This window comes from Syngnathus leptorhynchus, chromosome 10, assembly GCF_054491065.1.
Source record: "Syngnathus leptorhynchus isolate UIUO chromosome 10, UIUO_Slep, whole genome shotgun sequence".
NCBI lineage: Eukaryota > Metazoa > Chordata > Actinopteri > Syngnathiformes > Syngnathidae > Syngnathus > Syngnathus leptorhynchus.
Window position 1 is genome coordinate 3,556,631 of NC_141204.1, and position 12,194 is coordinate 3,568,824.

The following is a 12,194-nucleotide window of genomic DNA, read 5'->3' on the forward strand; positions in this document are numbered from 1 at the left end:
TAGTCTTTGTCATCACGAGTAGAACAACTTTGGAAAAGTAGGAAGATTACATGCTAGTGGTGATGCAAAAGTTGCAAATACTCGTCGTGAATTCTGCTAGTATAAAGTTTTGTGTAATGAGGACAAAAAGTGTACAACTACGAGCACAAAGACTGATGTAAATTTTTCAAGTTGGTGATCTTGACTGACTTTGTCGGGTTGATATCTGACCTTGGGGGATAATCAACACTTCTAATATTTCGACCTCCGATGATTGAAATGACTTTGTGGTTAATGTAAATGAGGGAAAAAATGCGAATACTTACACAACCCAGATCCCAGTGATGGTCAATGCTGGGAGACTAATCGGCAGGATCACCCACAGAGACATGGCAGGCACCTCGAACCCTCTTTCCTTTTTTTCCTCTTCGACCACCCGAGCAATATGTGCCCAAGTTGTTCTAACATTTAACTGTGTGGGGCTGACATCTGCACTGACGGCAAATGAGTCATTTTTGACAAGTCGGGTACACTAGAAAGACGGAGGAAGGAAAGGGCACTATTATTACTTTATATCAGATTGTTCAGGGTTTTTTTTTTTTTTTAAATCAAACACAGGGGTTAAATAGAGCTTACCACCGGGTACGTTGTTTTAACATTACTCGCCGTCTTCCTTCGATATCAGCAAAGAATAACGACGAATGCTACGCGGCGTCTCGTGCCGCAAGCTAGCAACAAATAAATGAGAGCATCTTTACTCACCTTCCGCCGCTACGTTTTCTAGCAAGTGGTGTGTTTTTTTTTTTCTTCCACCACAAGTCGTCTTCCTTAACTTCAGTGTCGGACGACTTGGCGTCTTCCCTCTTCAGTTAAACGAGGGGGAAAGAAAAGCAAAAAGGGCGCAGAACCGGTAGTGTTCTGCCGGTTTTATCTTTTTAGTAGAAAACCCCGTTTATAGCATTTAGTGATAGCGGGAAACCGAAGGGGGAGTTCGTTTGCCTTCAACGCGTAGCGCGACCTGCATGATAGCCGCCACGAGACACTCCGGGCTATCCAGCTGTTTGACTCCGCCCCCGCAACCTGTGCCGGCGATATGTACCGAGGAGTACCGCGGGGAGGCGCTGTCGAGTCAATCAAGTGGACTTCTATTATTGCTAATTTAGCACTTAGATTTGGCATTTCTAAATCCTTTTCAGTCTAAACTAGCAACGTAATATTCTACATAAATACACAATGATAAAATCATTTAATAACTTTATTTTGCTATTGTCCAAGAGTCAATAAAGACTGATAAAGAAGTTATTAAACTAATTTAATAACTATATGACTTATTAAAAATCATGCTCCGATCATGGGCAGCCTGAAAACATTTTCAAAAATCTTGCATTAGTTTTTAGCTCACGATAGATGGATGAAATCATATATGATGTTAAACAATACTGCGTGTATCCCAATTTAGATATCACTCATCTCAATCTAATGGTGGTCCCGTAGCCCCACACACTGAAAGCAGGGTACACAGCTTCAGTAAAAGTAGTGCGGACCTGGTGCAGAAGCTGCATGACATCGGACACGCTGTAAAACGCCAGCACTCCCGCCGGGTGATCCAAGTAGATGCCAATGCGAGATGACCTTGGGACGGGCAGGTTTGTGCTCTTGTTATCGTGCACGAAGGAGAACTTGGACTCTGAACAATAGAGGCTCCAGGATTTGTCGTTCCAGCCTAGACTGCACACGTTGTTGTTCCCTTTTCGGAAAATGCCCCTGTAGGTGATGGCCATGTCGATCTCCGATCCCTTCCAGCTCACCTCCCAGTAGTAGCGACTCCCAGCCAGGGCTTCTTTGCAAAGCACCTTTAATCAAATAAAATTACACTTTATCACAAAAATACATTCATATGAAGAAATATAAGGTCGCTGCTCGGGCATTAAAAAAATCACTTTAAAAATTGCAGTGTGTGTGCAAATAATAAGAATGTGCTAACCTGCTGCCAGTGGTCAAATCGTTCCGGGTGATCGGGGTAGTTTTTCGGCTCGCTCTTCATCGTGGCGGTCTGGTTGCCCTCGGACAGATAGAGGTTGCGATGCACAGTGTTGACGTCCAGAATTGGCTGGCAAGAATCTGAACAAAACAACAAAAGCTGTTACAACCTTGTGGCCAGGGATTCTGAAATGGGAATACACAATAGGTTTGCTTACTTCCATTTCGCCAAACCTGTTCTATCAAGGCGTGTTATTGTAACGGCAGCTTTACTTCCTACATCTCATGTTTATCTTTTTTTCCCCCAACCGGACCAAGCCGCTTTTGTTCTTAACTTATTTGGATCGGACTTAAAACTCTATAAATTGTCTTTAAATGTGAGTAGGCACGGGAGGATAGTTACATCTCAAGAAATCCTCTCTGGTCTTTGGATCTTCCATCATCCTCGGCTCTGTGAAAAACGACGACTCCCGCCTTGATTTTTTCTCGCTGTCTTCTGTGATGTAGACCTCTTTCACTAGTGACGGAAACGTTGACAGTTTAAGGAGAGAAGACAATTGACGGTGTGTCAACGCAACATAAATGTGCCAACCGGCTGTGGATATTTTCACGGTCTCCTTCTTGCTGATTTCCTCCACTTGTAATTTCAAGGCGGCGATGGCTCTCTTGGTGGCGTCAAAGGAGAAATTGGGAGCGATGCTGACGTTGTTCAGGTCCTCGTAACCCGAAGGGCCGGATAGAGACTGCCAACTCTGAAACGAATGGATGGATGACAAATATCCAAATTAGCGGCAAGTAGAGCCAAAGGGGATCTAAACACTTTTTTTTTTTAATTTTCTGTCAAGGTCCAGCTTACCTGAAGGAAGTGTATGTGGTCGTCAGTGTGGGACAGCTTCTCCAGGTCGGTATGTCTCTTCTTCAGCAAGGTGACTTCTTCCTCCAAGCGGTTGAGGAGAATTTCCCCGCGGTTCACCGTGGTTTTTTCGTGCAGGCGGACCATCTCCTTCACTTCATTATACTTCCTTTCCAGGGAGAGCAGCAGCTCCGTGAAGATCCGCTCGTTCTCTTCCAGGACCGACTCGGCCGAGTGCTGGCAAAAAGAAAATAGAAACGCGTTTGTATGATTCAAAGCTTCTCAAATCTGCCATTATTTGCTAAACGGTTACTTTGACAGCTTCCACTGCTTGTCGGAGGTCCTGCCACTTTTTGACCCTTTCGTCAATTCTCTGCTGGGATTTGTGCAGGGTGGTGCCGAGTTGTTTCTATGGAGGAAATCATATCTATATTTACAACATATATGCTACTTCAAAATATTAGGATGAACCTAAAAGTATGTTGTACACAATTCAAACACAAATCTATTTATAGCACATAAAAAAAAAAGCAATCTTTTGGTGCCACTCACCTGTTTCTCCGTCCTCTCGGTTCCAGCCGGGACGATGTCATGGTGCTTGTGCTCATCCATCATACACAAGACGCACACGGATGTCTGGTCACTCCGACAAAAGGCCTCCAGCAGTTTGTCGTGCTGAGCGCAGACCTTCTCCCTCATCTGCCCGGTAGCTTTGACCAGTTTGTGTTTCATCAGCGCTGGGTAGTCGTAGTGAGACTGGAGGTGAAGCTCGCAGTAAGACGCCAGGCACACCAAGCAGGACTTCTCGGCCTTTTGCTTCCTGGTGGTGCAGAAGTCGCACAGGACCTCGTCGCGTTTAGCCTGAGTCCTGTTTTGGCTACGGGCCGTGGAGCGACGGTCTCTCTCCACGTTGCTGGATCGGTCTAAATCCAGAGTGCTGGGGTGAGACATTTTTTCCTCGGAGTCAGAAGCGATGAGCTGTTAAAATGAAAGATTGTTTTTTTTTGTATATATATATATAAATCCACAGTTAGGTCTTGAGAGTAACAAGTAAGTTCCTTAATCTATCCGCCTCTGTGAAACTGTGACTGACACTGTGTGTGACAGAATGTGAGCTATGTAGCCGCTTCACACTGTAAAACCAGTATTCCCAGTCAAATAAATGGGCGGGTGTCGCAACCTGAAACTTAAAACAAACACACGACTTGACTTTAAATGGACAGGCACTCACTTATCAAAAATAAGTGTTTGAAAAGGAACAGATTAATAATATGCCTAAAAGTTGAACAAAACTAAATTGTCTATTTTTGTTGATGATGTCAAGGTTGTCTCAACACCTTTTGCTTTTATATCATTGACTTTTACTTTATGTACAACACTTTATATGCCACAGTGGTTATTTTTAAAGCACTTAATAAATAATTTTGGATTGGATAACCAGAAAAGAATGTTGTAATAGTTACATCTTATATCGGTGTGGTGTAAACATTAACTGCGAGAGGAAGAAGGTTCATCTAAAAACATCTCCTGATTGTATAATGTTATAAATGCTTTAGCTTTTACTTGAAAGATTTTGAGGGCCTGCCCCATTATGATGTGGCCGTGTTTTTTTTTTGGTACCTTGATGCGCGCCTCCTCGGCTGCAGGAGGCGGTAGCGGTCTGGATGGCGTGTGGAAACGACAACAGTTGCTTTTCGCTAAAGCGTCGGCGGTCCAACGTTGGCGCCAGATGAGCACAGTGGCGCCCGTTCGGCACAGCACGCAAGTGTATCACGGACAACAAGACAAGGCAAACACAACATCCCAAAAAAAAACGAGATTCATAACAAACCGGACTTTCTTTTTCCTTGTCATATAAACGCGGGCGATCCCTTCGTTTGTCTCTTAGTTCCACACCAGAAGAAAAAAGGAAGAAAGGTGGGTGGGTGCATATTGTGTCTGGAACATGTAAATTGATGTTAATATTTTGCTCCTAATTGTTTTATTATCGAGGAATGGACTCATCTGGAGAGGCAAAGGGAGCGCTTAGTTGGGAAATGACGCCGATCCTTGCACGGATGCTCGCCCATATTTGTGCTTTCGTGTTGTAGTTAAAGCAGCCTGCGAAACTCTGTCATGGAAAAAAGACAGGGCCTCGACCCACTATGCACATTGTTGTATTATTGTTATTGATTATTAAAGACTAAAACCGCGATATTACAACCCCCCTCTCGCTTGTTGGTTTTCTAGTCGTTTTTGCACTACTTTGCATTAACGACCCCATCTATTATGGAAACAACGTCAATTCCAGGCTTATGTTTAAGTGACCGAATGGCTGGTTGAACAAATAAGGCGCTTCGATGTGAAAAGTCCTCACCTGGGGGTTACGAGGGGGAACCAGGGAGGAGCAGAGGTGGCTTAGCCGACGGGTTAGCTTGCCACCGCGGCTACGTAGCCGACACGCTAATATCGGCTGGAGCTGGTTAGCCAGCAAGGCCGCCATTGAAATGGGTGCCGCAGTCCACCAAGGCTGGCTTTGGTAGTACTTGCTATGCACGTTCTTCGAACTAACACACAGTGTTCATTTGATCAAGTTTAAAAACACTTATTTCATCACGGTGTGTCTTGGAGCTACAATAATATGTTTGGGTTCGCTTAAAATCAAGAGACAACCTTCCCGGGCTTTCCCCTCCGTATTCATTGCCCTCGATGTTCATCATCTTTGTCCCCTCTTCGGCTACTAGCCCAACTCTTATTAGCTTGCTAACTTTACCATTAGCTTTCAAGCCACAGCCGCGTCATTGTTTTTTTTATGACCGTGTGAATATAATGTTTGGAACACGTTCGTATTTTGTCACATAGACGTGGGGCGGTTGACTTATTTGGACATGGCTTGGGGCTTTGCTGCTGATCCAATGCGGTTTGGGGAGGGCGGAAGCTAAGTTGGCTTACGTTAGCTCGCGGCAGCCATCTTATGAGCATTGTAGTCCTTGGGCTGGCTAGCTGCTGGTGTGGCACAACAAGATGGCCTGTTAGTACGCGCGTAAGAGGACGATTTCCGCATCGACAACCGCGCCCTCTACGCGTACCGAAATACTTTTTCCTCTTTATATTTGAACCGACTTTTTTTTCGACGGCGTAAGTATCGTAATAAGTCTGTTTGCTTCGTCTGTGTTTTTGCTACGAGGCTAGTTAGCGCGCTAAATGGCGACCACTTAGCCGCTAACAAAGCTGCGGTGGTGTGAACCAGTTTCCCCTCGACCGTAGCCAGCTAAGTAGCGGCTACGGGAGCTATTTGGTGCCGTTTGGGGGAGAGGCTAGCGAGCCACCGGTACGACACTTTAATAATAACACGCCGCTTTGACGACGCCTGTGCGCAAAGTGGATCTCGCCATCGGGTGGAGAACAAAGAACCGCGCGGGTTGAAAGCGGTGTGGGCCGACTGGCATGTCGCTTTGCGGATTAAACACTATTCGAGAGCCCGATGACGATTTTGGCTACTTTGATGCTGTTTAGCTCGTTATAACTGCTAACCTAGCCTGCTAATGGACATTAGCCTGTATATTACCTTTTGGAGAGTTTGCTAATCGAAGGTGTTCGCCTCACTGTCACTAAAAGGTACCAACAATATCTGGGTATATATCACGGAGTGGCCCTCATCGCCATTGGAAGTTGTGAAGTTTGAACAAAGCCACGCTTATAGACTTGGATATTTTTGCAATTTTCCTCAATTCATACACGCACATTAAAACACGTTTACCACATTACAGGTATGTAGGTAACTAACTGAGATGGCCATATCAGCATTTTACACCTCCTGCATAGTTTTGCAGCATCCCAATTTAGTCACACTTGTTTATAGTTGTTGCTGAGAAGCATTAATGCGGTGTTTGTTTCTTTTATAAATTTAAAGCCAAGTCTCAGAGCCTCCTTGCAGTTCAGTGATTTCTCTCTCAATAGACAGGTGACAGTGGCAAAAAAATAAATAAATGTGTCTTTGTGACATGCCTTCTTCAATATGGACGAATTCTTACTTTTTTTTTTTTTAGTTCTCTGTGCATAATTACCTACTATCTTGTTTTTCCCCTCCCTTACATACTCAACTATTGAACAAATGTGTAAGAATGAATCTTAAAGTAAATATCTTTTGCAGATATCTGAGCTTACCCGTGATCATCACAGCCACACATCTTCCTTCTCTCTCTACATTCTCGATCAAGCCATCAACTAAAAGACACAGGCAAGTATGCCCATCTGGAGTAGAATACCTTGGAACACCCCTAGAACTGCCTTAGTAGTCCAACCTTAAAAGCGGCACAAAAGACAACAAGTTTGGGTTAACATGAATCTATTGGCTTCTCTTCCAGGTCTGCTTTCTGACAAACAGCACCAGCGCTGTGCTCATCTAAACCAAGATCCATACCCCGATTCTTAGTTGAGTTACCGTCCGGCTAAAAAACGGAGGTCGTGGGGCTGGAGTGTGTGCTCATGGCGGAGTCAGAGACTGAATGTGACACACCCGGCCTTGACACGCTTGGGTCGGAGTGTGTCATAACCCACAGCCATGTCGACCTGCACTACGGAGCCGAGACAGAAATCATGACTGAGGAAAAGCGTGGCCTGGAGTTGGAGATCCACGGCACTGAACTAAAGATCCAAGGGCTGGGGACGGACCTCGGCGCCGTGGCGTGCGTGGACGCCATTGTGGAGACGGACCACGATTACATCAAGGTGGAACACGACGATATGCACTGCTTTCCCGGCGCCGAGATCAAGACATCGACGGGCGAGGCGCTGCTCGGGGAAGTGTTGCTCAAGGCCGAGAGCGAACATGAAGTGAAAGTGGAGTCGGATCACGGCGGCGAGCTGACGGTGGAGTCGGAAAACGGCGTCATCATTCACGAGGCGCACGGCCTGCAGTGCAACGAATGCGGTGAGATCTTTGGCAGCATCTCTGACCTCCACCAGCACTTTGAGATCCACAAAGACCTCAACCCGTACATCTGCGTCCATTGCGGCGAGAGCTTTGCCGTGGAGGCCAGCCTCAAGCAACACATGAAGATCCACATGAAAGAGAAGCCTTACGTACCCTCGGGCGTGGAGATTATGGGCAAGGACGTCATTGACGCTTTCAGCCTCAAGTCCCACCAAATGATCCACCTGCCCGACAAGCCGCACCGGTGCACAGAGTGTGGCAAGAGCTTTGCCGCCGCCATCACCCTGCGAGAACACATGAAGATGCACTCTGAGGACAAGCCGTACAAATGCACCCAGTGCAGGAAGAGCTTTGTCCGCAGGAGGCATCTGAAGAAGCACCAGGAGGTCCACGCTCGCGAGAAGCCCTACACGTGCGGCCAATGCGGCAAAGGTTTTGCGACCACCTCTAACCTCAAGCAGCACCAGAAGACCCACGCAGCCCACGCCGCGCACGCAGCACACGCCGGCGTGGTGCTCACCGACAAGCCCCACCGTTGCGCGCAGTGCGGCAAGTGTTTTGCCGCCGCCGCCACCCTACGGGAGCACCAGAGGATCCACTCGGGTGAGAAGCCGTACAAATGCAACATGTGCCGGAAGAGCTTTGTCCGCAAGCGTCACCTGAAGAAGCACCAGCAGGTCCATGCCGGCGGCAAGCCCTACACCTGCAGGCACTGCAACAAGGGCTTCAACCACTCCTCGTCACTCTCGCGCCACCACAAGACCCACCTGCAGGGGCCCGTGTTCTCGGCGGCGCAGCCCGGCAAGCCCATGACCTTCGGCACCCCCGCCAAGCAGAGGGTGCACCTTCAAGGAGAGAAGCCCTACATGTGCCACCACTGCGACAAGGGCTTCAACCATTCCTCCTCCCTTTCGCGGCACCAGAGAGTTCACTCCGAGGGCAAAGGTTACACCTGCGGCCACTGCGGCAAGATCTTCAACCACTCGTCTTCACTGGCGCGTCACCAGAGGGTCCATCTGGAGAACAAGCAGCAGGCGGCGCCGCAGTCGCCGCCGCTGCCCCTACCGATGACCTCACCCGAGCAGTACGGCGCCATCGCCTCGCCTAAGGTCTTCCCTAACAACGCCTTCCCGAAGCAACACCTCCTTGTGGAGAAGCCCTACCGCTGCTCTCAGTGCGGGAAAGGCTTCAACCATTCGTCCTCCCTCTCCAGACACCACCGAATCCATTTAGAGTAGTAGGGGAGGTACCGTTCAGACGCAAGTGCTCAACCAACCCATCCCCGGCTTCTCGTTTAACTACTAGCGCCCCCCCACCCACCCACCCACCACCACAAGTCGGGCCGACTCACTTGGAGGTTCACGTGGTCAGGTCAGCTGCAGTGAAGAGGATCGGTCGAAGGACTGACGGCTCATCGACGAGACACGGCAGAAACTGAGGGGAAGCGTCGCTTCGATTGAACTCAACGAACACTTTTAAAAGAAACCAGAAAAAAAAACACAAAAAAAAGTTACCCCATCTTTCTCGGACGAAGCTTCTCGGCGGCGAGCGCGGGATCTTCGCTTCAAGGCCGTCAATACCGAAACTCCCAATTTAGTCATCTCTCTCCACCCTCCTTGACCTGTGTGAAGAAAATCCATTGTAAATACTTCCTGATTTCTTTTATAAATGTATAGGTTATATTAGTGTGCCGTTCCAAAAAGATTACATTTTTGATAGTAAGATCCACTTTGTCTCCACAGGTTGTTGTTTTTTCCGCACCCAAGCGCCCGAGTTAAAATGCGTTGCGGGCGTTTTCAAGCGGCAGCAGTTGAATTTGTGTATATTTAGGAAGTTATTTACCATGACATGGTCTGTACAGAGAGCAATACTGGCTGATAACAGGGAGATGATGGCACGCAGCCACAAGACAATTCCTGACAGAGAATAAACACTTTATGGTTAGCATATTACACCGGTCTCCTTTTCTTCCTTTTCCCCCCTTCTGAGAAAAAAAAATGAATTAAATAACCTGTTCCTAGATTATAGATAGCAGTTACTCATGTTGACACTATCACAATCTGATTTCAAGGCTTGTGCATATTACAACAAAAAATGGATGAGAAAAGTTGACTTTTCCAAGACTTTGCATTAGGCGCGACTTGTTCGTGTAAAAAAAAAAAAAAATCTTTTATAAACATATTTTTTTAAATATGAATTGGGTTCTATGAAAGGGAGCAAAGATGTTTTTATGGGAGAGGGCACGACAAGCAATATTTTTTTAAGTTTCTCCCCTGTTTTTTTTTTTTTGCTTCAATTTGTAGCATAGTTTTTTTCCTGTTAGCTAGGTGCCTTATTGCATGCTGTGTAGAGAAAAATGGATGCTGAGCTGTTAATGGATTTTTTTTCCTCATTAATATTCATTTAATTTTGTCAATAACATCTTTTATTTTGCTTTCATGTAAACTATTGCGTTTACACTGTATATTGTCTTTTATTTTCTCCCCCTCTTGTGTTATTGTAAATGGCCTAATTCTTGAGGAAAAAAAAAAATGTAAAGGAATCCATACAGGCTTCTCTTAAAGGGCAAACCTTGTAACATCTTTCCGCCCTTTTTTTGGAGTGGCACATATATGGATAAATAAAGGTCGTTGACTCTCTTCTGGCGTCCTTCAAAATTTGATTTTTACAGCACATTGGATCGCTAACCTACAAATCTGACAAGAGTAAAAAAAATCTCTAATTTTGTATCGACTTTCTCCCACATGACCAAATATGAGTAATTTAAATTGTAGTTATTCATTTACCTGTGACTTGTGGTTAGTTGGCAACCAGTCCTAGGTCTGCTCCACCTACCCCCACCAGGATTGGTTGTAGAAAATAAAAAAAAGTAATCAAATGTTAAAGCTGATCCAGAAATATTTTAGGCAAAATGCCCAACAGTTGGTATACAATTCTTTTAAACCTAAATGAGGGCAGAATACTGGCAGTTGCAATCCCTTGGCAATCCTGAAGATGTCGCTCTTATCATTAGAAATAGCGCTCAGTGATTCCAAGCGAGGTTACTGTATTCAATGTTTCTTAGCAATTTCCTATTTCAAACAACATGGAGAGGAATTTCTGGCAATCCCCTTGTCTCTAGACATTCCTGGCTTTTTCCCACACTCCACTAAGTTTACATTCCTTCACGGTACGTTGATGAGGTTAACTCTCAAGGCTGCTCAACTGCTATCTAAACTTGTATCAGCAGTTTGGGTTTAGGGTAGTGTCTGCTTTATATCACTTTTAGCAAACTATGTGACCAATAAGTAAACAGACACATGAAAAATAATTCAATAATATAAATGAATAGATGGATTTTTAGACCATGTTTTGGCATCAACTACTAAGCAGGATATTTTGCCATAGCACGTTCGCCACTCAATATACTGGGGAAAAAAATCCTCATATAGATTAGCACGTACGCTTAATTGTGACCGGAGGTCAAACAAGTATTAAACTAAGCAGTAAAGGCATTTTATTTTCAATTCAAAATATTTATCAAGGTAAATAAAATATTTTCAATCGACCCTGATCATTGTTCAATATTGCAGTCTAAAGCGCCAATATTTTGACATAACTTTGAACAAGTCAATGATAAAATTGTTAAATTTGAGTGGTCGAATGTGCAACAAACACTGTAAAAAGGGTTTTTAGCACCATCTAGTGGCCGTTTTGTGGCCTGCAAGCTAAATTGAACAGCCATATAATTAAGTCAGTTTAATAATGTATATTTTGTGTAACAAACAGGAATTCTGCCATTTTTCAATCAATCTGGCCGTTATGTTAAAGATGAAAGCTCGTCGAAATGTGACAAATGAACCAAGTTGAAGTTCAATTTTAAGAAAAAATAATAAGACAATTGCATTAATGAATTACTATTTTATTCATTGTGTTTAAATGTGAATTTATGTAAAGGTTTATCTACTTAGTTTTGGCAAAATGGCGCTGTCGTCCAAATGCGTTTGTGCAAATAATTTGATAGTTATCATTTTACCATTTCAAATCACATAAACGTACCTCCGGTTAAATAGTTTGATTTTTGCGTTCATCCGTTTATTAGCACGTAAGTTAAATGCGTTTTGGTGCAATTTAAGGTCGTAGAAAATTTCAATTGCCAACACTAGCCCAAACATTTTAGGCTAACAACTAGCATGTTACCTTGTCAAAGTTTTAGGCCATCTTGTAGAAATCCGTGTGGAGCAGCAGGTGGACGACAACAACGGAATCGCTGTCAGAGGTGACAGGGATTGCTTAATAGTTTCCTGTGATGACGTCAGTAGGGGGGGGGGGACTTTTATTTATTCCGGAAGTGTAAAAATTAGGGCATCCCTTTAACCTTGAGTTCGGGAGACCCAAGTTTGATTCTCACCCATTACTCTGTTTAATTAAAAAAAAAAGCGTCACTAGGGGCAAGGTGCCTAAAATAATGGCTTATAATATGAATTA

General features: G+C 44.9%; 3 protein-coding genes across 6 annotated transcripts in view; 1 reads left to right on the forward strand and 2 right to left on the reverse strand.

Annotated features, from left to right (window-relative positions):
• The window catches only part of LOC147049957 (transmembrane protein 150A), a 16,057-nt gene extending 15,011 nt beyond the window's left edge, over nt 1-1,046 (reverse strand). The window contains exons 1-2 of the mRNA XM_085921546.1: nt 742-1,046; nt 306-511 (exon numbers count right to left, since the gene is read on the reverse strand). Of these exons, the coding sequence (XP_085777672.1) occupies nt 306-370 (65 nt within the window). The 5' untranslated portion in view covers nt 371-511; nt 742-1,046. The remainder of the gene's footprint in view (nt 1-305; nt 512-741) is intronic.
• Nucleotides 1,047-1,236: 190 nt separating this feature from the next.
• On the reverse strand, nt 1,237-7,685 carry ftr14l (finTRIM family, member 14-like). Of its 2 annotated transcripts, none has more exons than XM_085921541.1 (8): nt 5,169-7,685; nt 3,365-3,790; nt 3,126-3,221; nt 2,816-3,049; nt 2,552-2,711; nt 2,363-2,476; nt 1,964-2,100; nt 1,237-1,832 (listed from the first exon to the last, which is right to left on the reverse strand). In XM_085921541.1, exons 1-8 carry the CDS (start codon nt 5,292-5,294, stop codon nt 1,446-1,448), a joined length of 1,680 nt encoding a protein of 559 aa, XP_085777667.1. In that variant the 5' UTR covers nt 5,295-7,685; the 3' UTR covers nt 1,237-1,445. The 2 variants fall into 2 exon arrangements, with proteins under 2 accessions (XP_085777667.1, XP_085777668.1); XM_085921542.1 differs by lacking the exon at nt 5,169-7,685 and adding an exon at nt 4,433-4,602.
• On the forward strand, nt 4,476-10,366 carry LOC147049959 (uncharacterized). 3 transcript variants are annotated; one of them, XM_085921538.1, is made up of 3 exons: nt 4,476-4,729; nt 6,945-7,031; nt 7,159-10,366. In XM_085921538.1, exon 3 carries the CDS (start codon nt 7,280-7,282, stop codon nt 8,963-8,965), a length of 1,686 nt encoding a protein of 561 aa, XP_085777664.1. In that variant the 5' UTR covers nt 4,476-4,729; nt 6,945-7,031; nt 7,159-7,279; the 3' UTR covers nt 8,966-10,366. The 3 variants fall into 3 exon arrangements, with proteins under 3 accessions (XP_085777664.1, XP_085777665.1, XP_085777666.1); XM_085921539.1 differs by lacking the exon at nt 4,476-4,729 and adding an exon at nt 5,403-5,929; XM_085921540.1 differs by lacking the exon at nt 4,476-4,729 and adding an exon at nt 5,940-6,409.
• The last annotated feature ends 1,828 nt before the right edge of the window (nt 10,367-12,194 follow it).

Bases quoted from the DNA above. Each gene is read 5' to 3' on its own strand.
- ftr14l (XM_085921541.1), bottom strand. From the start codon at position 5,294: ATGGCGGCCTTGCTGGCTAACCAGCTCCAGCCGATATTAGCGTGTCGG. The intron at 3,222-3,364 runs GTGAGTGGCACC...TTTCCTCCATAG, and splicing joins CCGAGAGGACGGAGAAACAG to AAACAACTCGGCACCACCCT. The intron at 2,712-2,815 runs GTAAGCTGGACC...CATTCGTTTCAG, and splicing joins ACCACATACACTTCCTTCAG to AGTTGGCAGTCTCTATCCGG.
- LOC147049959 (XM_085921538.1), top strand. From the start codon at position 7,280: ATGGCGGAGTCAGAGACTGAATGTGACACACCCGGCCTTGACACGCTT.